Source organism: Ursus maritimus, unplaced genomic scaffold (genome assembly GCF_017311325.1).
Source record: "Ursus maritimus isolate PB19 unplaced genomic scaffold, ASM1731132v1 scaffold_7, whole genome shotgun sequence".
Taxonomy (NCBI): Eukaryota; Metazoa; Chordata; class Mammalia; order Carnivora; family Ursidae; genus Ursus; species Ursus maritimus.
Genome location: NW_024426885.1, coordinates 56,742,363 through 56,769,694, shown reverse-complemented (window position 1 = coordinate 56,769,694; position 27,332 = coordinate 56,742,363). Strand labels below are relative to the sequence as shown.

At 34.6% G+C, this 27,332-nt stretch overlaps 1 protein-coding gene and 1 pseudogene across 8 annotated transcripts in view; both read right to left on the bottom strand.

Annotated features, from left to right (window-relative positions):
* HERC4 (HECT and RLD domain containing E3 ubiquitin protein ligase 4) overlaps nt 1-27,332 on the bottom strand; it is a 140,495-nt gene that overhangs the window by 40,188 nt on the left and 72,975 nt on the right. For 5 of the 8 annotated variants that reach the window (XM_008695938.2, XM_040624048.1, XM_008695939.2 and 2 more), the window contains 7 exons: nt 20,869-20,945; nt 20,471-20,595; nt 19,410-19,469; nt 19,149-19,260; nt 18,460-18,649; nt 16,807-16,979; nt 5,245-5,364 (listed from right to left, as the gene is read on the bottom strand). In XM_008695938.2, coding sequence (XP_008694160.1) covers nt 5,245-5,364; nt 16,807-16,979; nt 18,460-18,649; nt 19,149-19,260; nt 19,410-19,469; nt 20,471-20,595; nt 20,869-20,945 — 857 coding nt within the window. Of the gene's footprint in view, nt 1-5,225; nt 5,365-16,168; nt 16,274-16,806; nt 16,980-18,459; nt 18,650-19,148; nt 19,261-19,409; nt 19,470-20,470; nt 20,596-20,868; nt 20,946-27,332 lie in introns of those variants that run through there. The other 3 variants (XM_040624051.1, XM_008695940.2, XM_040624052.1) reach the window with 3 other exon arrangements.
* Nucleotides 19,721-19,839, bottom strand: LOC121101377 (annotated as a pseudogene).

Here is a 27,332-nt window from a genome sequence, read left to right as displayed (position 1 = left end):
TATCATAAAACATGTGAGGTCAATTAAAGGTCTATTGCTAAAAATTCAACATATCATTCAATATGTGACCTACTACTGGCTCCAAATCCACACATTCAAGCACTAGTTGTTGGCTGTTTTTAGATGGGAGTCCTAAATATGGGTCAAAGCATGCCTAATTTTAGTTACTCAATGTTCTAGAAGCTGGAGTGAGAAAGGCTTGAAGCCATGTTCAAAACTCAGGTTCTCATGGTTTAACAGACTTCACTAAGGATGCTTTTAACACCAATGACTAATGATGGTTGGCTATAGACAAAAAGATGGAGCTCCTTGGCACCTTTTAGTTTCAACTAATTACTTATGGCAAAACATTATACCATTGCTGGTGTCATCTTGATATAATGACATAACACAGGATTACTCTAAGAAGGCATGAAGAGGGGATACTAAAGTTAATGAAGTAATTCCAGTAAATATGAAAGGTCTTGTTAACTAGATAGAAATACAGTGAAGGAAATGGAAATATGTAAACATAATTTGGTAATCTAATGCATAAGGAGCTAGTTGAAGAATTTAGTCAGCTAAACATTAATGCCATTAAAAATGATAAGGGAGCTTTAAAAAGCAAGGGTGAACTTTTCTAGGAAATATTACAGTTGCAAGGGAGCACAAATGTACTTTTCTTCTTTTTATTAAATGAGAACAAAACTCAAACCCAGAAAGAAACTGATGTATCTTTCCCAAGCTGGTCTCCCCAACTGTTCTATCACATCACGTTGCTAGCTCAGCACTGTCCGTAAAGTACAACTTTAACTCCACAGAACAAATGCAGTGATTATTTATATATACAGCACAACTAATATCAAATAAAGACTTATGACTTAAATATATGTAATGTAGCGTCAAAGACTGTAAAAATGTCACCAAGTATTTTCATTAGTATCTACTTGTATCTGACATGCTTTACATAGCTTTACAGCTCTTGAAATAAATGAGTATGTATTTTTAAAAATGCATAACACGAATCATATAGTAATTCAAACAAGCAGACCCAGCACATACCTTTCTATACATCATTCTACATTAGTCAATTTTTACTAAATAAATATTTATGATATGTATGTACAGTAACTAGAAGTATAAGCAAGGGAAGAAAAAAGAGCAGAGTTTAGTAGCAACCACTAAAGTATTTTCAACTTAGAAGCAAAGTTAAAAGAGTTAAATATACAACTGGGAATAGTACCTATAAAGTGGGGAAAATGCAAATAGCAGAAGAGAAAAAGAACCCAGGTGCTATTTTATTTTGCCAAGAGATTAACTGTAGAGGGAGAAAAACAGAGAAAAAGCAAAAGGAATTCAACTGAAAAAAAGTTTCATACACCAAGATCAGAGTCTTAAAAAAAAAACAAAAAACAGAGAAGCTTATATAGGATCAAGCAAAAATTTTTATAAAATCATGTAAAAAGAAAGGTAAAAAGGGATGGGAAAATGAAGGGATGAGGTAAAGTTAGAAGTCTGAGCAGTACAAAAGGATATTATAAGAAAAGCAAAGAACTTCACAGAATTAGTTTTTATTGTTTAGGGATCAGGGAAGTGTATACCTGCTGGATTCTTAAAATCCTTGATTGGGAAAGAAAAGAATGGAGGAAAAAAAAAGATCTCAAAAGATTATAGCATGAAGACAAATATAATAAATGTAAATTAATTTCCTTGCAGTATTTAGAACAAGGTAAAGTTTTCATACACACACACATGTGTGTGTGTATATAATACTTATATATTCCTTAAAACTCATAGTAATTATGTTTTACCAAAGAGTATTTTAAGCTTCCACACTGATGCAATGGAATTATTTCAAGACTATAACTCTTATTCAATAGTGGTATACATGTGTGTACATATACATATGTTTTGTATGTATGTGTATATACATATGTATATATGTATACAAATACATATACATACACATCCATATCATCACAAAATAGCATGTGATTATCTTTAGGATAGATTCTTTAAAATCTTACTTAGAGTGTTAATGTGATACTTCAGCCTAGCATTAAGACTAGTAATACAAGTATGAATTTTATTAAAAAGCCCCAGGAAAAAAGTTTTTAGAGTTATGTGTAAATGTGATATGTGAAAGAAGCTCTGTGAAATCCAATGTCATAATATAAATTAATGAACTACATAAGAGTTGCACAAAGACCTTTGAAGTAAATGCCAGCTTTCTATTCCCAGAGGTAGATTAGAAGAACGTAAATCATGGGTTCTACATTTTGATTTCTAAGATGTGATATTAAACCCACTATGCAAATTAAAGAACAAGCTTTCACTCATTCTGTCTACAAATGAAGAGAAAGGAAAAGCCTGTGGTTGAAAGAGTAGAGTAATAGAGGGCAATTATCAAGCATAGCAAACATATAATCTGTAGAGAATGAGAAGCAAAGAGGAAAAGCCTAGAAATAGGAAGATACTCCTCTTCTGCCTCCCCCTTAGCAGAAAACAGTAGCACTGAAATAACTCCTAAGGAAATTTAATTTGATATCACTACAGCTATATGCCAAGAGGAGCTTGGATCGGGCCTGCCAAACTTAAAAGTAAACATTTAAACCACAGCTTTTCCACATAGTACCAAGATTACTACAAACTAAAAAATCCTATTAGACTAGCATTTGTCCTACTTGCTCAGAATACAAGTAGTTTATGACCTACAAACTAGACAAATTCAGATGACAAAGGTAACTAATTCATGTGATACAGGAGGATATGATTCTCTAAGATAATGTTTCTCAAACTGGGCTTGTAGATCCCCAGAGGATATAATTTTAGGGCTCTATGAGTGCTCTGAGAGAATTTGTAATTTTAGTGTTCTTATACCAGAATTTTAAAAAATTGATTCAAAGAATCTAAAATTAGGATAATCCATTTTATAATCCCAGTATTACCATGAAACTCCAAGAGTTGCAATGGTTGTGAATGTAATCACACTGGCGCCAAACAGGAAGGATCGCTATATCTAGGACTTCATAACATAAACGATGTGCTTGATGAGTGAAGGCCAAATGAGTATGACATTTCATTCTAATTGCAAATGTTTCATTGTAGTTCAAATAGAGAAAGACAGCAAGATAACAGAGTTACTAGACACCTCAGAATAGAGGCTACTGCCAAACAAAGCCTGTGTATAGGCAGCCAGCAATAACCATCATTCTACCGACTTAACTATGTCCCAAGAACTGCCCTAAGCACTTTATATGGATCATACCAATTAATCTTCTCAGTAACTATAAAACGTAGGTACTGTTATCCCTAATTTACAGAAAAAGAATTAAGTCACTTCTCCAAGGACACAGAGTGAGGAAATGCTAAGCTGGGATCTGAACCCAGGTGCTCTTACGTTATACTACTTTCTCATCATATTTAGGCTGTCAGGTGAGAGTCCTGATCATCAAAACAATTATCTTCCACACTAATATTAACTTGATTTTTAAATTTGTAGTGTTATTTATAATTAATTTCTAAATTTGTTATGGTTTTTGAGTTCTTTTAAAATCTAAGCACCAGGAGTTTAGAACTAGTTTAGTGTTTGTACATATTTAAATAAGACAATAATAAATAACGTAAATGAATACTGGACTTCTTAGAAATTGTTTTACTTTAAAAGGGGTCCATATATCACTCCAGTTTCAAAAACACTGCTCAAAGATCTAGGGCACCCTACACTGCTGTGTCTGGGCTTATATGCAAAGTCAGGATTCTGACCCTCCAATGGCTTACCATAACACTTCAGATAAAAATCTAAGTTCTTGATCCTAATATACTAAACCCTCCACTCCCATATTTTAGCCACACTAGCCTCTTCCTATCCTTACATGTCAAGCTTGTTCTCACCTAAGGTCTTTTATCGGATATTCATTTTTCTTGAAATCCTCTTTGGTTTGATCTTATGTGGCTGCTTCTTATCACTTAGATTATAGGCCATATTTCATCAGGCAGGACTTTTCAGATTACCCAAATGCAAGAAATCAACCACAGTCTTTCTTATAGTCTTTTATTTTAATTCTCTAAAAAAGTATACATTATTAGCTAATATTTTTTGCTTTTACTGGATTAATTTCCATCTTGCCCACCAGATTATAAACTGCCTAAGAACATGGCCCTTATCTGTCTGGTTCCTCACTGTATTTCCAATACCTAAATTGATGCCCGTCACTAGAGATTCTCAATATTCTCAGTATTTGTTGAATGAGCAAAGGAGTAGACCCAAATCTTCACAAAGGCTACAAATCTGACCTAGACTCCCAATGATTCTGGGGGAAAAAAATCAACAAGTCTCTCCCAATCAAAATGCATATACCTAGGGAAGCAAAATATGTTCAGAAGTGACTTGATTTCTACAGATGAGAGTATTCTAAAATTAGCATGCTCTAATCACACTGCCATTCAAAAACTACTGTATGTGTCTGGTGCCTACTACATATATTCCAGACACTATTAGAAGTACTGGTGAATAAAATTATAGAGTGCCTATCTACAAGGAGTTTGCAGCTGGTGCCTAGCAAGCAGTGAAAGGCTACCTGCCCTTCTGTAACTGCTACATACATGCTGCTTAAATTATCTACTTCATGGGGAAAAAAGTTGGCCTCAAGTATACTACAATGGTTAGCAAAACTGTTTTAGATCTAACTGCTTACCCATTTCTATATTAAAATTTTGTGTGTCTAAATGAAGCTTTATAAGACTGCTATTATTTTAATGGGACATTAAGTGTCTAGTTATCAGAGACTTGGCGACATGGGAAGAAGTATGTACACATGGGGATTTATGTCAAAACTCTGAAATAAAATTAAAAACATGAAAGGGGGGAAACTGGAATCAATGGTCCTACAACTCTCTTCTGATAATTCTGAGGTACTAATCTCACAATACTAATACATTCCTAGAGTTCCAGTATCAGGGACTCCAGTATTCTCAACATGAGAAAATTAAGAGGCAACCTCAAGGAAAATAAGTGAGAGTTAAAAATCCATGTCACATTTGCATTTTTTAGTTTGGCTGGACTCTGGTGTAAGAGTGGAATGTCTACTTATAAATACTGCATAATAAGTAGCTACTCCTTCCCAAAGTGTTTTTATTTCAAAAATAAGCTTTGAATAAAAGCTCTGAAAAAACTTTGGTGTTTCAAAAACAAGCAATTATTTCTTTTCTATGAGAATAAAAGATACATAAAAATGAAATCATACGCTGTAATATGAAACATACCATTCCATAGGCCTGCTGTTGGACCCAGTTGATATAATCATTCCTTATGTCTATCAATTCTTGTACTTCATGTATATAAAATTTATCATACTGTATAATCTGTCCCGTTTTCTCATTTACCTACAAAAAAGGTATAATTAACATTAAGTTTAATCAGTACCTAATACAGAGATTAAAAAATATTTAAATAGAAAGTCTTGAGATTTCTTAGCCAATTTTCTCTTTCTGTAAAAAAAAAATTTACTGAGTACCTACTATATGCAAAATGCTAGTAAAGTGCTATGTGAAACATAAAGATGTCTAAGAGGGAATAGCTGCATTTAGTACCTCAAATCTACTAAAAAAAGAAAGATATTTCTGTAACCACCACATAATATGAGATATGTATCATTAAAATATATATGGTACATAAAAACTAGAATCTATACGAACTTCTGCTTGGGGAACAGGAATTAAGTAATAATAAGAATAGCTAATACTTGTTAAGTGTACTGGCATCTGAATAAAACTAAGAGGTGACATTTGTGTAGGATACAAAAAATGAAGAGTGCAAATTACCACCCTAGAAATTACTTACCAATTACAAAGGAAAAAAATCTTTGCAGTGAAGAGCACTACCTTAACTGAGTGATCAAACCAGTCACCAATAATACTGAGACAATCAAATATAATGTTCCTGCTGATATAATGTAAAAGGAAGTACAGGCATCATCTATGAAGCAGAAGAATGTTTAACCTGAATTTAACCAAGTCTCTTCATCTAAATTCCAGTTCATAGGTAGTACAAGGGATAGAGGAACAAATTAAACATCACCACAAGAAAACAATAAAATACTCTGATTGTAAGACTTTCATAAGAAGACTGGCCAGGAATCTCCAAACAGTTAACGGAATGGGATAAAAAAGTGGGGGTTGTTGTAAATTAAAAGAGACACAGAGGTGTTCCAGTTCTGGATATAGCAGAGTTCCTTATGTCAGACTAACCTCCTGATAATAACAATTATAAACTCTGGACAATATATAAAACCCTAACAATTTGAAAACACTGGAGAGCAACCAAAAGTAAGCAGAAACAGGAAAGGACACTATCTTTGAAAGAAGCATGTGTGATACTCCAAAGGAGTGTTTACAAATCAGCATCAGGGCTAGGGGGTAAGAGCTCAAGCATAAGGAAGCAGATTTACGAGGTAGAAGAGGTAAATGTCACAAAGTGAGGCAGCCAATGTGGCAGACAACGAGAAAGAAAAATTCCAGAAAGGAATCCAGAGGGTAAAGCCACAAAACCAGCATGCAATGTCCCCCCTCATCTTTAGCTAACTCTTTTTTTTTAAATGCATTTTTTAAAAACTTATTTGAGAGAAAGCAAGGGAGAAGTTAAGCACCAGCAGGGGAAGGGGTAGAGGGAGAGGGAGCCCTACTCTACTCGGGGCTTGATCCCAGGACCCCGGGATGACTGGAGCCCAAGGCAGCTGCTTACCTGACTGAGCCACCCAGGTGCCCCGGCTTTGGCTAACCTTTCAACCATGAGTGCACAAGGTGAGACTTGGGGCGGGAGGGACACACACATATTCCAGCAGTAAGCAGCAACTGGGAGGCTACTCTTAAAAGCAGACTTCAAGACAAGCATTTCTAGAGAAAAGAATTCACATTTGGTAGGCATAATGATAAAAGGATTAATTTATCAAGAAGTCATGTAACAATCCCAAATTAACAGTGCTTCAAAATACATGAAGGGAGATTTGAAAGAATTTATTGCTGATTTTAACACCCCTCTCTTGGTAACTGGTGGAAAAAAACAGACAGGGGTGCCTGGGTAGCGCAGTCGTTAAGCGTCTGCCTTCGGCTCAGGGCGTGATCCCGGCGTCATGGGATCGAGCCCCACATCAGGCTCCTCCGCTGGAAGCCTGCTTCTTCCTCTCCCACTCCCCCTGCTTGTGTTCCCTCTCTCGCTGGCTGTCTCTATCTCTGTCGAATAAATAAATAAAATCTTAAAAAAAAAAAAAAAAAGAAAGTAGAAAAGAAGAAATCAGTTAAAATTGTAAGAAATTGCTTATGGCTGAGTATGGGATAGCCTGACAGTAGAAACCCGTAGATGCCCCAGACAGTTTGCACTCACTCATAGATTCTTTTCTACACACGACCACTGGGTAGCCATGAGGATAATTGGGAACAGGGCAAAAGATCATGAGTCTCAGTGGTGCAAGGAACTGGCTGCCACCGTGATTTAAAAAAAAAAAAAAAGAAGAAGGCCTGCCACCCTACCCAGTCGTAAATCACTGAGGAAGGTAAAGCAAACTCCATGCTTTGTTGGAGGAGGGAAAAAACTCTCACCTCAACAATCAGGAGGAATGGGGACAAGAAGAATCCTGAGCCCAGAATCTTCTATCAGCAGGACTAGAGGACCTGATGAGGGAGGGATCAAAAACCCTGAGACAGTCCCACCCTGAGGTCCAGGCATACATAATCACCTAAGACCAATGCTATATAGTAACAACAAAGAACACTTCCTGTGTCCACTCCTCTATTAACCTTGAGAGCACTGAGTAACAAGCAAGACCAGTTTACCACTGAGGAGAGGGCAAGATTGAGAAGAGAAACCCCTCTATCAAGCAGACATACAAAGCAGAACACAAACACTGAGGGAGAAAACTCTGACATTTCACCCCCTGTCGTAAGCATCAGGCAGCATTAGAGGAATCGGAGGCACCTGGTAAAATGAAGATAACTATAGCAAAATAAAAACTCAATCCCAGTTTAACTCCTGACTAGACTGACTTAAGTCCCCACATTAACAGCCACACAGAAGAGGTATAGCCATTTATAGGCTTTAAATCTCTTTCCTTCAGCCTTTACTATTTTATAGACAATCAAAAATTATGAGACATATGAAAAAGCAAACAAGCAAAACAAAACAAACAAAACCTCACAAAAAAGGTCTAGAGGCACAGCAATCAACAGAGCCAGACTCAAGGGTAATTCAGATGTTGGAGCAAGAAGACAGAGGCTTTAGAAAAATATTTTGAACTTAATAAAAACACAACATATCAAAATTTGTGGAATGCTGGCCAAATAGGGCATAGAATAAAACTTAGCATTAAACGATCATATTAGAAAAGAAAGGTCTAAACCCAATGATCTAAGCCTCTGTTTCAAGGATATAAAAAATGATGATCAAATTAAGGACAAATCAAGCACAGAAAAGGATATAAAGAACAAAAATTGGTGAAAGAGAAAACAAAAACATGAGAAAAATCAATGAAAGCAAACATGTTTTAATGAAAATACCAATAAAGTTGGTTAAGACTGAGAAAGAGGGAGAAGACACAAATAACCACTATCAGGAATGAAAATGGGGGCATCACCATACAGATATACATAAACATCACCACAGGGACTTACCAAAACTGACTCAACAAGAACTAGAAAACATGAATTATACTCAATTTATTTTAAAAATTTAATATGACATTTTAAAATTTCCCAAAAGAAAATTCCAGGCTAAGATAGTTTCACTGGTGAATTCTATCTAACATTTAAGGAAGAAATAATACCAATCTTAGAAAAGAGAGAAAAGGATTACTCCTTAATTCATTTTATGAAGTCAGAGTAACCTTGATACTAAAAGTTGATGACAATATGAGAAACAAAAATTATCAGATCAACATCCTTCATGAATACAGACATAAAACCTTCAATAAAATATTAGCAAATTAAGCCCAATACTATATATAAAATATAACATATAATGCCCAAGTGGCATCCCAGGAATGCAAGGCTGGTATAACATTCAAATATCAATGAATTTCACTACATTTCAGAAAAAAGGCAGAAAAAAAATGGCTTGTTCATCTCAACAGATGCAATGAAAAGAATCTAACAAAATTCAGCAACTCTTCATAATAAACACTCTAAGCAAAACAGGATAGAAGGGGACTTCTTCAAACAGGTAAAGCTCACCTAAAAAAACACAAACACTTTAAAGCTACCATCATACTTACTGGTAAAATACTGAATGCCTTCTTTCTGAGATTAGGAACTAGGCAAGGATGTCCACTGCAACCATTAATAGTCAACACTGTACTATAAGTATTAGTCAATAAGGGAAGAAAAGAACATGTCTGTGTACATAAAAAATCCAAATGAATCTATAAGAGAATTACTGAAACCAATAAATTAACTTACCAAGGTCACAGGGTACAAGGCCAATACACAAAACACAACTGAATTTCTCCATACTAGCAATAAACAATTGGAAAATAAAAAACATTAAATTTCATTTACAATAGCAACAACAAAATATCTAGGAATAAATTCAACAAAGGCTCTTTAAGACCTCAGAACTGCAAAACACTGCTAATAGAAAATAGAAACCCAAATATATAATGATATAAACTTTATTCACAAACAGTAAAAGACTAATAAGACTCAATAAATGCAAAAAAAAAAAAAGAAATTTGGACTCTAGTTTTTTTAATAGCAGCAATACAAAAATTTTTTTGGTACAACAGAAGAAATCTGAATATACCTGGATAGTCAGATAAATGATATTACAGAATTACAGTTAATTTCCTTAAGAAAAATAATAGTATTGCTGTTATATAGGAAAATGCCCAAGAAGAGGAATGCTGAGGTGGTATCAGAATTTACTTTCAAACAACAAGAAAAAAGTATATACACACACCTATGTAAAAGCAAATGTGACAGCATGTTAACAATTACTGAATCTAGAATGGAGGGCATGTACATATCTACTTCTTTGTCTTTCAATGTTTCTTCATATATAAAGATATTCAAAATAAAAATTGAAGAGTAGGGGCGCCTGGGTGGCACAACGGTTAAGCGTCTGCCTTTGGCTCAGGGCGTGATCCCAGTGTTATGGGATCAAGCCCCACATCAGACTCCTCCGCTATGAGCCTGCTTCTTCCTCTCCCACTCCCCCTGCTTGTGTTCCCTCTCTCACTGGCTGTCTCTATCTCTGTCAAATAAATAAATAAAATCTTTAAAAAAAAAAATTGAAGAGTAAAGTGAATGAAAAGGATTTCAAAAGAAAGTTTGAGGAAGAAAATTCTAGGCAAAGAGAATGGCATGAGCTAAAAGAGAAAAATTTCATAGGGAAATTAGATTTTAGAGAAAATAAAGGATAGAATCAGAGTGATATTTTATTAAAAATTTTTGTTGATGTGAAATATAGTCAAAAATAAGTACAGAGGCTAGTGGTAGGGAAGTAAATCAATATATTAAAGATTCAAGATTTCTAGATAATAAGAAAGAATGCAGAGGCTGTGATATAGCTAATTGACATAGAAAAGAGTCAAAGCCAACTTCAAAATTCAAGCACGAGGAAATGAAAAACAAATGCTGGCAACACAAACACATTTAAGTCAGGAAAAGATGACAGTTTTGGTAGGAGAGGACAGCTGGGAAGAATAAGAAATTTGGTGTTAAAACTCATTTTTAATTTTAAAATGATAGTAAGAGAAAGGTTGCCTGAAACACATAACTGAGAACATTTTCCTTAAAGGAGACAAAGCTGTGGCAGGAGGTGGTGAGACAGAGGTAGAAAGTAAAACAAAAAGGGCCAAATACAGACCACTAAGAAAGATGCCACATTTAGGAGAAGAAAATAAGACATCAAAAGAAGCAAAGAAATTTGATCTAACATACAAATTAAATAAAACTAGCTAAAACTAGCTAAATAAAATACAACAAAAGTAGTTGTTTATAATTAAAAAAAATAACTAAACCAACTAAGCAGCATTCAAAAAGGAACAAAAGAAATCATTTAGTAGAGGTATAAATCTATGAGACAGTGCCTGTGTCCAAACAGGTGCTCTATATCCATGAGATGAACGAACGGACAAATAAAACAAGTAACAGATATATATATATAGTTTGTCCTTCTAATAGTACATTTTCACTGAAATGCAAATTTTACCTTAAAATCCACTCAGATGTTACATTCCACAAATAAAATAACAGCTATCATTATGGATCGCTTAACTAAGTAGACATCATGTACATTACCTCATTTAATCTTTAAAACAACCCTATGAAATAGATACTATTATTATCATATAGATGAATATACTAAGGCTTAGAGTTCAAGAATCTTAACCAAGGTCACACAGCTAAGAGCCAGAAATCTAACACAGGCCTCTGTAATACACACACACTTTTTTCTTTTTCTTTTTTTTAACACATATGCATTTCTGGGAAACCTAGGTGGCTCAGTCGGTTAAGTGCTGACTCTTATTTTGGCTCAGGTCATGATCTCAGGGTGGTGAGATGGAGCCCGTGTGGGGCTCCGTGGTTAGCGGGGAATCTGTTTGAGATTCTCTCCCTCTGCCCCTACTGGGCACACACACGCACTCTTTCTCACAAATAAAATCTTCAAAAAAAACAAACCAACCATGCATTCTTAACTCACTATATGACAATTTTATTCCTTAATATATGTTCATATATATGAATACATATGAATATACGACTGTTTGCACAGATAAATGTGCGCAACATTTATTTAGAATATATATATAAAACATATTATTTTTTTCTTTCTATTAACGTTTAAAATTGTCATCAAGGGGCACCTGGCTGGCTCGGTCAGAAAAGCATGTGACTCTTGATCTTGAGGTCATGAGTCTGAGCCCCATATTTGGGTGCAGAGATTACTTAAAAATAAATAAATAAACTTTACTTTATTATTTTTAAAAAAGATCTTATTTATTTATTTGACCCAGGGGGTGGGGAGAGCAAGCATAAGCAGGGGGAGCAGCAGGCAGAGGGAGAAGCAGGCTCCCTGCTGAGCAAGAAGCCCAATGCGGGGCTCAATCCCAGGACCCTGGGATCAAGACCATAGCCGAAGGCAGCTGCTTAACTGAATGAGCCACTCAGGTGCCCCAATAAATAAACTTGAAAAACATTTTTTAAATAAATAAAACTCATCAAGTACAACCAATGCTTGATCTTGTGGCCTACTCTTAAGGGAACAAATAACCTAGTTTAAGAAGCACATGTTAATAATGCTGTGTTCACACCCGACTCTCGATTTCAGCTTAGATCATGATTTCAGGGTCATGGGATCAAGCCCCACATTGGGCTCTACATTCAGTGAGGAGTCTGCCTGAGATTTTCTCCCTCTCCCCCTCTCCTTCCCTTTGCCCCCTTCTCCCGCCATGTACAAGCACAAGCATGTGGACTCCCTCAGATAAATAAATAAATCTTAAAAAAAAATAACACTACTGTCATTTTCAAAGTTGATACTTTTATTCCTCTATCTGGGGACAAAAGCACTCTGAGCTCTTTTTTTTTCCACTGTTTGATTAAATTTCTATCTGCGGTCAGGATACACATTTGGGAGAAACTGACCAGAGAAAAACTGCTTTCCTGGCTTTCAAACAAAAACTTAGTTTATACATGGAGATCAAAACTCTCATCCTAGAGCAGGTGTCAACAAACTATAGCCTGTGAGCCAAATCCTGCCCACAGACTGTTTTTGATAATAAAGTTTTACTGGAAAGTAGCCATGCCCATCCATTTACATACTGTCTGCAGCAGAGTTGAGAACTTTTTTTTTTTTTTTTTTTTGAGTTGAGTAATTTCAAGAGAAACCATATGGCTTGCAAAGTGTAAAATATGACTACCTGATCCTTTACAGGTAAAGTTTGCAGGCCCTTGCCCTAGCATCTTTAGCCAAGCTCTTTCTACTAAAAAATAAAACATACACAATAATTACACAAAAAACTCTTAGGCTTTTCCCTCTCCAATATTTATGTTTATAAATATACACACCAACTTTTAATCACACTGGACTCTAAAATTTAGCGAGTCCGTACAAAATGATTCACATCTCACTGACCAATATATATTTTTATCTTAAATGTTTTAGATTTTAAAAGGTAAACTGTAGTTTTCCTTCACCAATAGCAACCAATGTTTGCAGTCTGTATATCCTGCAGATAGATGTTTCTGAAAAGAAGTGCTATGTTAGAATAAAAAGTAATTCAGAAACCAATTCTGGTTCAAAAACAGACAAATATCAAATTTACACTAGGGGGGAAATTATGGCTGATACTTAATTCAGTCATGATGATTTAACAACTAAAGAGAAAATCAGTTAACAGTGCTTTTAAAAACAGGGAAATTAGACACTGAACAAGACAACTGATCTAAAAGACCTGCATACATACATATATTTACATATAAAATCAACAGTTTTAAAAATATATATATAAATACATTTGTATGGTAGATAACATTGACATTATTTTCTTCAGGAAGCCTTCCTTTATTCTTCAGAGTTATGAGCCCTCTTACGTGTTCTCACAGCACCCTCAATTTTCTTTAATCTAGCACTTACCATGCTTTATAACAAATGTTTATTTATTTGTATGTATATAATTCCTCTACATTTATAATCTCAAAAAGGGCAGAAATCATTTCTTTATCACTGCATCCCTAATGTCTAATACAATAATAAGAACATAGTAGGCACTCAGTAAATATTGGTGAAATGAATAAAAAAGAAGAAATCACAAGTTCAAAACAATCTATACATTCATTATTATTGCCTAAAATATAAAAAATAAAACCTACAGATGTTTGATCATAACATTTTCACTTCACATTTTCATTACTGTTTAGTATTCTGGTTTATAAACTTCAGTTCAGAGGTGGTATATGGTAAGTATGTATGTGTGCCTTATCTGTTTGGTTTATTTAAGGGTTCCTTACCAAAAAAAAATTGAAAATCACTGATTTAGAAGATTAACATGATATGTAGCAATTAGGCTAGAGAGACCAAGTCAGTCTTCCTCAGGCATATCAGTATCTCTACAATGTACTGTGTCAAAACTCAAAAGCTACTAAATAACTGAACGACTTGCCAATAAACTCATTTATCTGGCAATATATCCATTCCTGACAGCAAGTACCAAAGCTATCTTTCTTATAATACCATTTGGAACACCAGGAACGATTTTTAACTTCAAAGCTTTTGAAAGGACATGACATAAGGGAGGAACCAGTCATCCACATATCCTGAATTGATTAGTAAACACATGGTCCAATTCTCTAGTTCCTAATCTAGTTCCTAATCCTTGACCAGTAGGTCAAGAAGGCAACTATTTGAGGAAACTTCTAATTTTCAACCATGGAGCAGAGAGAAGGAATATATACACAGTTGTCAGACAAAAGGTGTCTTTGAAAAAACAAGTTTCTGATAAGCAACCTGGGTTTCACAAAAATGAAAATGAATCATCCCTGATGGTTCCTATCCACAAATATCTATTTATGGCAGATCAGAACCAAGGAAAGTTTTCTTCAAAGTAAGGAGTAGGAGAAAGATAAATGCCCTAAGGACGCTCAGTAAGGGATGCTTCAGACATTAATACCATTATCATTCTGCTTTTGAGTGTGTATCTACTTTAAACAACAACCCAGCTTCCTCATAACCCAATAAATCAAACTGAAAGTAGCTGTTTCCCATCCAAATGGTGGTAGTGGTGGTAACAAAATCAGTGCCTTACAAATGTAGACTAATTACATATGATATAATTTGAATAATACATTAATCCTGAGAAACTATCAAGGCCAGTATTTTAATCCTTATTTTATAGATAATTCTCCATTTACATACATGATAAAGAGAAAGACTTGTTCAAAATCACACTGATAGGAAGCAGCAAAAATGGTCTTTTAACAATAAAATGCTGTCTGCAATTATGTTAAGTATGAACCTCTAGATCTAGGGGCATAAAATAAAAGCAAACCCCTTTCTAAACATGTTCTATTACCATACCCGCCAATAGAGAAGTACTTCAGAAACGGCAGGGACTTTAGAATTGTATTTGTATTTCAACTCTGTTATTTACTGGTTTATGACCTTTGACATTTAGATTAAGGGGCAAAATACAAACCATACAGAGTTTAAAAAGTTAAATGAAGAATATATGTGAAGTGCTCACATGAATTAAATGTACAAGGGAGGTTCTAATCTTGGCCACTGTTAAAATTATTTCCTCTTCCCTTTTAGCCAGCAAGAACATAGGATCCTAGTATCTAGCATGGCTCCATCAAAAAGGTCTCTGGAGAGGAAGCCCCATAGGGTTCTACCTCAGTAGAAGTTGAGGCTTCTGAGCAAGGCAAAGAACTTAAGTTACTTACTCAAGTTCAGTCTTTAATTATGGAAAAAAAGTTCAATTTCCCCTTCTTCTCCCACCTTCCCTTTAACTTGTGGAAAAAGACACAGCTAAGGAAAACAATTATTTTTTAAGGGAGTAATAAAGGTAAGCAGATAAAGAAGTGAGAGAGTGAATGTGGCAATAGGGTCTAGCTGACAAAGGATGGTTCACTGAAGTAACAGGAAAACAGAGTCCAGAGGAAAGAAAAAAAATCTAATTCATCTCTTGAATCCTATACAAAAGGCATTCAGAAAAGTAGAGACTCATCCTATGAAGACGGAGGAAGTTAACAGCAGTTTACTGCAGAATCCAATTAACCCTAAAACGCTGCAAGAAAGGCTTGTTCTGGGAAAGGCAAAAGAAAGAATGACTTGTTTCCCCACGGAAAGAAACGGCAATCATCTCTTCAATTATAGTAAGAGAAATGTCTATTTAACTAGAAATCTTGAACATAATACCAAAGAAAAACGTAAATTCAAGAAGTTTAGCTAAGGAAATATCCAGGAATTTCACTAAAGGAGTAAGAAGGACTATCTCTCTCATCCCTTAACATTTACCTTAGTACTAGGCAAGAAGGGTCTGAAAATGCTAAAGAAGCTATTAAGGAGAGGAAACTAAAGATTAAAGGTTCGAATGGGTTTTTTAGTCATTCTAGAGATAAGAAACATATGCTTCTCCCTTAGGTCATGTCTCCCAAAATAGCTTCTCAAGAATACCAAATGGCATAACAGAGATATACCTACCAGCTGTCAGGGATGTCTCAAATCCATCTTTAATGAAACAGCTGAGACTTTACTTCTTCATATAACTGTGAACTGCTACAAGTGTAAAGGGTACTATTTCTTACACTGGGAAGAAGGGCAGGAAAGAACAATAAGCAAATTAATGAATTATATCTGGTTCCAATTTCAAGTTAGTCGTTTGTTTCAAATGGAATGTTCTACTTTGACTGAAAGCATTAATACCCAATAACTAAAGAACTTGAGTTTAAATATTCATAATCACAACTAGGATGCAATCTCACTCATATAATAACCATTATAATGACAAAAACCATATTTAAACTAACAAATTATGTTCTTCACAAGGAAATATAAGGAGAATTCTAATTCATTAGTATGCTATTGTTCTGCCCAACTACAGACAAGTTATCTACAAATGCCTAACAAAGTCAAGTAAGACCAAAGTTCCAAAGTATGTATTATTTTTTTAAGAAAAATTTAGGTAACTTTTCTAAATATCTGTGATCTATATCTCTTATGCTAACCTAAATCTGTAATATTAATGTTAAAATAAACACTGTAATATTAATGTTAAAATAAACATCAATCTGTTAGGCAGCAATGAGGAAAGAGGAAAATAAAAGAACTATTGGACATACCCTATGCAATATTTCTAAAACCTTTAACGCAGTATGAAGAAAATTGTTGAAAATTCTTCTTTCAGAAGGGGGAATGCCAATCTTGTAGAGTTTCAAAAGATGTACCACAACTTCCTTAAAAAGTTCTACAATCTTGAGGAACAGTGGAGGTTCAAGTACTGACCACCAGTTTTCTGTTATCAAAGGGTGAACATACAAATAAAATGAATTTTTTTTTAAATCACAATTTTCAAAATCATACAAGACTTTTCTTCTAAAAGCAGCAGACTTAACCCTTTCAAAATCCCAGGAAGATCCATATAACACAGTATTCTCTATAGCATTTCTAGGGTTACTGACACCACCCTCCTCTGAAAGAATACTGTTCTAAAAGCTCTCAGAAGCAAAAATAAAGTAAGAAAGGTCTACTGAATTTATTTCTTGGCTTCCTAAATGATATTAAAAACTCATTACTATACCTAATATTAAAATCAGTTACTAAAAGTGCTTTGGGGGTGGGTACCTGGCTAGCTCAACAGGAAGAGCATACAACTCTTGATCTCAGGGTCAGGAGTTTGAGACACAAGTTAGGTGTACAGATTACTAAAAATAAACTTCAAAAAAAACCACACCACAGCTTTTTAAAAAAAATGCTTTGAAAATTAGAATTTTAATTTTTAAACACTCTAAAATCCCAATATTTAGGGATCTTTCCAAGTTTTATCTTTCAACTTAACAAAGTTGAAATATTGTGAAGTACCACCTTTAAAATGCAAGGTAATACTGAAAATTGGATACTGAGAAAAATGTAAAGTATTGACATGTCTGTTCTTCCCCACAATCACTGTTTATAGTTATTAAGTAAATACCATAATATAAACAAATACCATAATCTTATGAAGTAGACAGAAATACAAAAACTTTAACATGGAAGCAAACTCTTGTGAGTCCCTGCTTCACTCTTATTCACTAATTATCTCAGAATTGAGGATTCTACTCTTTGCTTACTACTTTCTCTGCTCACTCTCAGCCTAAAACTTTTTGTACTGATTTTATGACTTCCATATCTCTTAACTTCACAAACCGATAAATTCTATCAGGAAGGAACGTACTGGGTTAAATGTAGCAAGCAAACTATAATGGCCAGGAGACAGAGATAAAATCCATACAAATTGAAAAATTAACGTGAGAAAAATTTAGGCCAAAAAATTACAGTAGATAGAGACAGAACAATAAGATCAGATTAGTGGTAGAATAACTACATGCAGAGAAATAAAATCAAACATGGGGAAATCAGCAAATGAGAGATATATAAGGCAAAGAGTTAACAGAGTTCAAAGAGGATTTAAAACCCATGTTTGTTCAGTTTTAGTTGTTCCTCCACCTTTACTTCTTTAATAGCAAGACAAGGGGATGAGGGAGAGGAATAGAGAAAATAATTATCTTTCCTGATACTGTCTCTGCTGTTGTGCTTGATTAAAATTTTAATATTTAACATACTTTGCCTCTAATAACTAGCATGACTAGAAAAAAGCAATAAAAGGAAAAACAGGTTTATTTTTCTGTAAGACAGTTTCAAATAAGCAGCGTAGCAAAATTTCAGAGAGCAAAAAAAATTAAAAACTTATTAGCATTTTCATTTGAAGAGAAAGAAAAAAATACTAAAATTCTTACCAAGTACTTTCAGTGGTGCCTTTTCTAGGTTCACAAGAGCTGTACCAAAGGGAATTGCTATTGTTGTGAAATTGTTGGAATCACTCATCAGGGGGCATTCTGGTAGAGTAAGATAAAACCTCAATGCTTCAACATCAGGTAAGGAACTAGTCAGTTTGGGAATAAGATTCTTTTCCAAACTAGCTGCCACCTATATTTTGACAAAAAGTAAAACCTACTTTATTTAAAATGAATTACTTTCCAAAAAGAAGAAGGAGAAAAATCATAAACACAGCAAACGTGAAATGGTGAAAAAAATGTATCTTACAACGAATCACTGAATGTACTTTGAAGCACAGTGAAAATTAATGCCTAAGCATTGCTAAGAGCATTTTAAAAATCCTGTAAGTCTCAATTTAAACTCTCTATAGCTATACCTACATAAAGACTTAACCAACACGGTAATTTTAAGTATTAAAGGTCTACTCAAACATCTGGAGAGATTTACAGATATTTGATAGCTAAACTGTAAATGCTTTAAAATAAAACCTTATTTTAATTCTTATATTAGCTTATATAATAAAATCATAGAAAGCACATCACAATGAAGCATGTGAAACTATAAATTAGGCTATAAATATACAAAATAACATGGAATATAAAGTTCAACAGGTTACATAACACAAATATAAAATACTTTAAGAACAAACCTGTTGAGATATCTGAGGATGATCAGGTTGTATAAGTTTGTGGAATAAAAGCCTAGCAGCATTCATATCAACCCCTGAAAATTTGGTGCCTGTTCTATAGTGATCATCATTGCTATAAAAGAAAAAACAAAAAAGGAAAAGAGAGAGAGAGAGAGAGAGAGAGAAGGAAATAATAAAACCTTAAAGTTATTTCACTTATTTAATATGTTACTTAATATAATAAATTTGAAAAATCCCACATACCAAAGAATTACCACTTACCTAACAGCTAGAAAACTTCCATTGAGACAACCAGAGGAAGAAAACGTTCCATCTATTTCACTAAAAGGAAAGTTAAAAATCCCCAAATCACAAAATGAGAAATCTATTGTTCACTTTTTTAAATCAAAATATTTAATATAATATTTAATGCCATAGAACACTCCTCTAACCAATACTCAACTAGTATAAACCAGAATTTTATACATTACTAAATTACTAAAAGATTAAAGTAATACTGCTTACCCTAGACTTTCCTCAAATTCATCAAACTAATCTGATGTTCTTTCTTTCTTTCTTTTTTTTTTTTTTAAAGCCTACAGCACCCAGTATTCTCAAGCGGTCTCCCATCCAAGTACTAACCAGGCCCAATCCTGCTTAGCTTTCAAAATCAAATGAGATCAGGTGCATTCAGGGTGGTATGATCACAGACACAAATCTGATGTTGTTAAAAAAAATTTTTTTTACATAAACACATATTTAATTTTCTTAATTATACATGATGGTAAATCTAATGTAGGATGTTATTCTTTTTGAAGTCCACTCTTTGGGCTTTTAAGAAAAATTTTAATTTGGGAAAGCAATCTATAATTAAAAAAATAGCTTATCAGATATAGTCCCTCATCCCCAAAGCCAATGCCACCTGTGACAACAGAAAACTCGAAGAACTAAACAAGTTCATCTATAAGAAAAATATTCAAGACAGATTTAATACTAAAATCTTTTAGGGAGTATAAAAGTTAAAAGACAGTGAATACTAGGAAGCTAGAAGTAACATTATTTCAAACCCAATCCTAAAGTGATTGTGTTTAATATTTTAAGTTATCATTTATTATATATGTGAAAGAATTATAACATATAAATTCAAATAAAATATCTTAAAATATCGTTATAGAAATTCTAGACATTTAAACTTACATATGTAAACCACTTGCTGAGTGATTTCTTTTTTGTGAATGACATTAATAAAATATTTATTTAAATAAAAACTTCTAAGTACAAGATACACTATCATGGAGGTAAGCGGTTGTGTTTGTATTGTGTAGGTAAAATGTTTTTCTTACTTGGCTATCTCCACAGGCAACCTTCCAGAGGGGTAGCTCAGCCATTTTTGAATTAGAGCTTCATTCACAGTCCAGATCTGTTTTGAAGGATCAGGACATCTAAAGTCATCTGGTGGCCCACAGTTCTAAATTAAAAATAAGTAGATTAGCCAGAGAGAAGATATATATATAATTTAAACCAAGACATGTTTCCACTATGTATTTGGGTTTTTTTTAACAGAGTAAATCTCTACTAAATACCCGAAACAATACTTATCAACTGGATCAGAAAAATTCCAGACTTGGGGCGAAAAAAACTTAAGGCAATTCCTCTGTAACGTACAAAGAACATTAATATGGGCTTTAAAAATTCTTCAAAATTATTTGAGCTCAGTAATTATTTGTATGACTACTGTTACCTGGCGATTAGAATAATGTGAAAAGCTTTGATCTCCCCCTGAGAAAATTCTTTTCACACAGAAATATTCTTCAGAATCTGTAATAAAAATAAGATGTAAAGAAATTCGAGATTTATATGACATTTTCAGAGCAGCAAATATGCTACCGGATTTTCTCTTATTAATCTAACTCAATTAGACTTCCCATTCAGCATTCAATGATATAAAATGACTTGGAATATTTTGATCACTATGGAAATGAGACTGACCAAGTGACACACAATAAATGATTCCACAAGCATAAGCAGCACTTCGTAAGTTTGCAAGTCTTCTGGCTTGCACAAAAAAGTGGTGTTTTCTAGTCTATGTCTTTTTTATCTCATTATATTTTAGTTTAAACTGAAGATGATGTAAAAATTTAATGAAGGGTATAAAAGACAGCTCAGAAGAAAATAAAAATTAAGACTATTTTTTTAAAAAAATGACAAAAAACAAGTAAACATTAAAACTTCTTGAGTACTTGATACTTGATAATACGAAATTATGCTCTTTTAATATAGCTGTACAAAAGTAAGACAATACACACAGCTCTTCATTGGCAACTATTTATCAATAAAACCCAAAGCCAAGGGTGGTGCAGTAAGTTAAGCTCCAACTCTTGGTTTCTGTTCTGGTTGTGATATCGGGGTTGTGAGATTGAGCCCTATGTCAGGCTCTGGGCTCCACTCTCAGTGGGAGTCTGCTTAAGACTTGCTCTCCCTCCGCACCGCCCCCCCCAAAATAATAAATCTTAAAACAAAAAACAAAAAACCCAAATCCAGTCCAAAAAAATAAGCAAATTTAGTAGCAGTAAAATTAAGACAATAAAGTTCTTTTTCAAAAAGATATTGAATGGCTCTTCCTTTCTTCTTTTTTGCTTCTCAAAATGGAAAGAGTATCTATTATCAAAAGTACTGTGGGGGCTGGGGCACCTGGGTGGCTCAATTGTTAAGCGTCTGCCTTCAGCTCAGGGGGTGATCCCAGGGTCCTGGGATCGAGCCCCGCATCGGGCTCCCTGCTCTGCTGGGAGCCTGCTTCTTCCTCTCCCACTCCCCCTGCTTGTGTTCCCTCTCTCGCTGGCTGTCTCTCTCTCTCTAATAAATAAATAAAATCTTAAAAAAAAATTTTTTTTTAAATTCTGGTTTAAAAAAAAAATACTGTGGGGCGGGGGAAGTACTGCTGGGCTAGTACTTGGAGGTATGACATAGCAAACATCAAAGCCCAATACTGTACCCTAAGGTTCATCATTTCCAAATAATTTCTGTCATCCTACTCCTGACCCCCACACCACCTTTTAGCTTACTAGTTCTTTACCTTGTATTATTTGTTGACATTGGCTGCTATAGAATTATAAATTCTTAAGGAAAGACCACATCTTAACTTCCTTTATTATTGCCTACTACCAAGCACAATGTTTTATTGCAAATGAACTCACTAAATATTTGTTAATATCAATATATAATAATATAAAGTAATATTTACCTAGCTTAGAACATACTAAGAACTTCAGAGTTCAAAACATTAATACGACTTTATTTTTCACAAGTACCAAGAATGCTCTAGGTCAAAAATAACTTTTAAGAACAGATTAAAAGGGTAAGTCTAAAATATTAAATAAACCAATGATTCAACTTAAAATCTCTTCTCTACATCATTTTCATAAATCTACATGAAACTGTTCGCTTCCTTAAAAGATTTAGCAGGATGTTATTCATTTATCCCTAAAATATAATTCTGCTCTTTATACATAGTCAAGAAGGATGAGTACAGTACATGAATGGGTTTCTTGGGGATATGAAGAAGGTACCAAAAATTATTTTCCTTAATTTCCTTTTGACTACTCCAAAAAGTTTATAAAATCTAGGCCTCATTCTTATACAGCTTCTTGCAGACTGAATTTTGCTAATTGTATCCTTAAGGTTTTTCCTCACATTTTTCTTGGTCTTCTGTACTTCCTATAAATTGGTAGTTGGATCTAGAAAGGCTTTAATTAAAGTCTGATTGTTTCAACAAAACTCTTACAAGGTGGTAGTGGGGGCTGTTCTTCCATCAGGAAGCACATAACATGTGGCTGGGTTCCTTTCTGCAATGTCAGTAATCACTGACACTCAGTGCTTAGACCATTAACTCATTGTGGGTTGAAAAATGATGTGCTAACATTAGTTCCTCATCTTGTAGCTGGCCCATTAGCTTCCCTACCTACTACATAGTTTGTTACCCTGTAATAGGAAAAAATTAACTCTTGATCTTTTCCATTTATTTACTCTTCTCTTGCTTTTTAAACTTGCATTTCTTTTATACTAAAGAGAATACTTTTTTTAAAAGACTTTATTTATTTATTTGACAGAGAGATAGAGAACACAAGTAGGCAAAGCAGCAGGGAGAGGGAGAAGGAGAAGCAGGCTGAGCAGGGAGCCCCATACAGGGCTTGATCCCAGAACCCTGGGATCGTGATGTGAGCTGAAGGCAGACATGTGACTGACTGAGCCACCCAAGGACCCCCATAATAATTTTTCTTAAAGATTTATTTTAGAGAAAAAGAGAGTGCATGAGCAGGGGGAGGGGGGGAGAATCTGAAACAGACTCCCTGCTGAGCGTGGAGCCCCACTGGGGCTGGATCTCACAACCCTGAGATCACGACCTGAGCCAAAATCAAGACTAACTGACTGAGCCACCAGGCACTCCAAGAGGGTAATAATTTTTGCATCCGTTTTAGTAACATGAATTTCCTCTTTGGGCATTCCCATTAATTTCCTTTATCTATTAGGTGTGTTAATGTTTGTCTTATTTATTTATCAGGTGTCTCACTGTTTTTCTCGCCAGTATGTATGAGCACTTTGGATATTCAGGCTAATTAATCTTAGGCTGTATTTGCTACAGCCATTTTTCTTACATAATTATTTAATATTGACTCACAGAAGATTTGTTTTTCTACTTAATCAAATGTATTTATCTCTGCCTTTATGAAGACTTTCATTGCTATAATGCTGAGAAAGGCTTTCCCATGTTCATGTGTGTATGTGTTTTTTTTTTTTAAAGTAATCTCTACACCCAACGTGGGGCTTGAACTCACAACCCCGTTATCAAAAGTCACATGCTTTTTGACTGAGGCAGCCAGGAGCCCCAAGGCTTTTCCCATGTTTGAATCAGAGAATTATTTTCTTAAGAACTTTTTAACATTTAATTCCTTAAGCCCTTTATAACTTAGTATACACTATTCTGTTAGGATCTTAAACTGACCTTTTTCCCCCAATTTTCATGTGTTGAGTAATTCTCCTCCCTTCTCAGATTAGTGTTGCCTTGTTTTAAAGGTATGAAAAGGCACTGACTCTTCCACTTATCACCACAACGCTAAAAAATACTGCCACTCTTCTCTACCAAAGTGTTCTCTTGAAGTCCTTCTCAATATATATCTCCAAGAACCACTAGCAAGCAACTAGAGTTTGAACTTGAAATAATACTTATATACAGTACCTACATGGAATCCCCCCACCTGGACTTTCGATTAAATTCTAATGATCTGAATATCAATGTATATACCAATAATCTGATTTGTTATAGTTTTATATAGTACATATTGTCACATCTAGAAGGGCTTTTTCCCATTGTCCTTGCTCTTTACAGAATACTTCCTACGCCGTCAGAAAAAATTGTGATGACTTTGAAACAGGGCTCCCTGCCCAGCAATACTAAGCCCTGATTAGAGCACCCTTCAGGAATATCTTCATCTGAAAGGTATTACTGAGCTATTTACTATTCTGTAAATTGTACTTCTATTTAGGAGCAGTACTGACAAAGATACAAGTATGTATGTGCTTTTTTTTTTAAGACTTTATTTATTTATTTGAGAGAGAGAGAGCACACATACAAGTAGAGGGAGTGGCAGAGGGAGAGACAGGCTCCCCACTGAGCAGTGAGCCCAACTCGGGTTCAATCCCAGGACCCTGGGATCACCACCTGAGCAGAAGGCAGAAGCTTAACTAACTGAGCCACCCAGGTGCCGGTGAACGTACTTTTGATTTACAAGGAAAAGGAGCAGTTTTTGATGGTCTCTGAATTCCTTTATACTTTTAGGACATTCAGGACCCCAAACAGCTTCTTAAACAGAGTTTAGGGGGGTAAAAAGCACCAATACTGTATTAGAATTTAAAGTTAAGAAAAAAACCTTTTTGTTTGTTTTTTTAAGATATTTGCCAGAGAGAGAGTGCGCGCACGCACGCGCATGCGTGTGCACAAGCAGAGGGAGCAGCAGGCAAAGAGAGGCTTTCCACTGAGCAAGGAGCCTGATATGGGACTTGATCCCAGGACTCTGGGATCATGATCTGAGCTGAAAGCAGATGCTTAACCAACTGAGCCACCCAGGTGCTCCCCCTTTTTTTAAAGATTTATTTATTCTAGAGAGACAGGAAGCATGCAGAGCTGGGGGAGGGGTAGAGGAGTGAATCCTCAAGCAGATTCCCCGCTGAACGTGGAGCCCAATGCAGGGCTCGATCCCAAGACCATGAGATCATGACTTGAGCAGAAATCAAGAGTTGGATGCTTGACCAACTGAGCCACCCAGCACCCCTAAAACTACGAAAATTTTAAAATACTTACTCATTTAAAGATGAGCAATAATGAATGCACTACATGTTAACAAAGATAACATCTTAGTATTAATATCAAAGTCATTTTGATTTCACAGACCCTCTGAGACAACACCACTATCCTGAAGCAAGTCTGTTTATTTTAGAAAATGAAAGAACATAAATGAAGACAATGTAGCAAATGAATTTGTCCTGGTTTATATCTGACTCTGAAAAAAGCCATAAAATGTGCTAACATCTTAGCAAAGTTCGTTCAGTTTTGAAGGGTGTGCTCCCATGGTTTAACGACTAATGCCTTCACCTCTGATATAAAATGTTATTCTTTACTTTTTTGTGTAATCTGCTAGACAGCAAAAATTCTGTGTCTTATTAGAATAATCTTTGATACTTTATGTTGATTTTATTGTCTTTCATTATTTAAAGGGGAAAAAACCCAAACGTTCCTCAGTTTGGAAAGAGCTAAAAGTTCTTTTCAATCTCATTACCCTCTACATTTATTCTGAAATTTTTTACTGTCACTTTGATAAAACAGGTAACCAAGTATTGTTTCTAGCATCAATAGTTGTACCTTAATAAAGTGTTCAAATCTCCTCTCACAATTTCTTTGATTTTTGCCTTCCTGTTATGGGTTCAATTGTTCCCCCAAAATTCATATGTTGAAGTCTTAACCCCCAGCAATGCAGAATATAACTGTATTTAGAGATAGAGCCTATAAAGAGGTGATGAAGGTAAAATGAAGCTGTTAGGGTACTTGGTGTCCTCATAATAAGAGGAAAAGACATCAGTGATGCATACACACAGAAAAAGGCAGCCATCGCTAGCCAAGGAGAGAGGCCTCAGAAGAAACCAAAACTCCTGCCATGACACCTTGATCATGGACTTCTAGCCTCCAGAACTGTGAGAAAATAAATTTCTGCTCTTTAAGTCACCCAGTCTGTATTTTTTTATGGCAGCTCTAGCAAATGAACATGATTTGCAAAATCATATCTTAAATATAGAAAAACAAAACTTCTAAGATACCTTCTACGCACTTTTGAAAATATCTTTGAGATTTTCCAGAGAGGCCTTGGAAAATTACAAAAGTTGTTCTTTTATTGTGTAAGAAGAGATGCTAGAAACAATCAGGTTTGTTTGATGTGTTACCATTTCAAGAGTTGCATGGGAAGAGTTGTCAAATCAGAAAAGTTACTTAATCCTCCTTATGTTAAATGTATATGGTAAAATGTAATTAATATAAACATTTCAAAAATTGTCTTGTGAGAAGTCCCTGGAGATTTGTCAATATCCTTGTTTTCCACATGCTTAAATATGCTTAAATATTAAATAAAATGTAGAATAAAACACTATTCAAAACTCTTATGAAATTGTTCTTATTTTCCTATATTTATCACAGTTCTGGTCCTAATTTCAGTTATTATTTAACTGTTATTTTAAATACTTTGTGGTATATTCTTACTGCTTTAATTCACATCTAGTATCTCCTTGGTTTGCAAATGGGATGTATTTCAGACTTACCCATGAAGTCTTATAAAAAATACTGATGTCTAACCTACTGAATATCTTCACTTGATATTCTTAGTGTTATTCCTGGTACATTAGGTCTCAGGATTATCATGTTATATCTCAACATTTTTTCATCTATAAAAAGTTAGAGTCTGCTATGAGTCAGATGTTAAGAATCACTGTCTTCTTTGAGAACAAGCTTAACCAACATCTTGAGAACAAGCTTAATCATCATCTTTAGAAATGTGTTTGGCACACCACAGACACAACCAAATATCCGTCAGCCATATTATTCTTATATTGAACCCTCATCAGTTCTTTCTCTCTCTCTCTTTTTTAAAGATTTTATTTATTTAT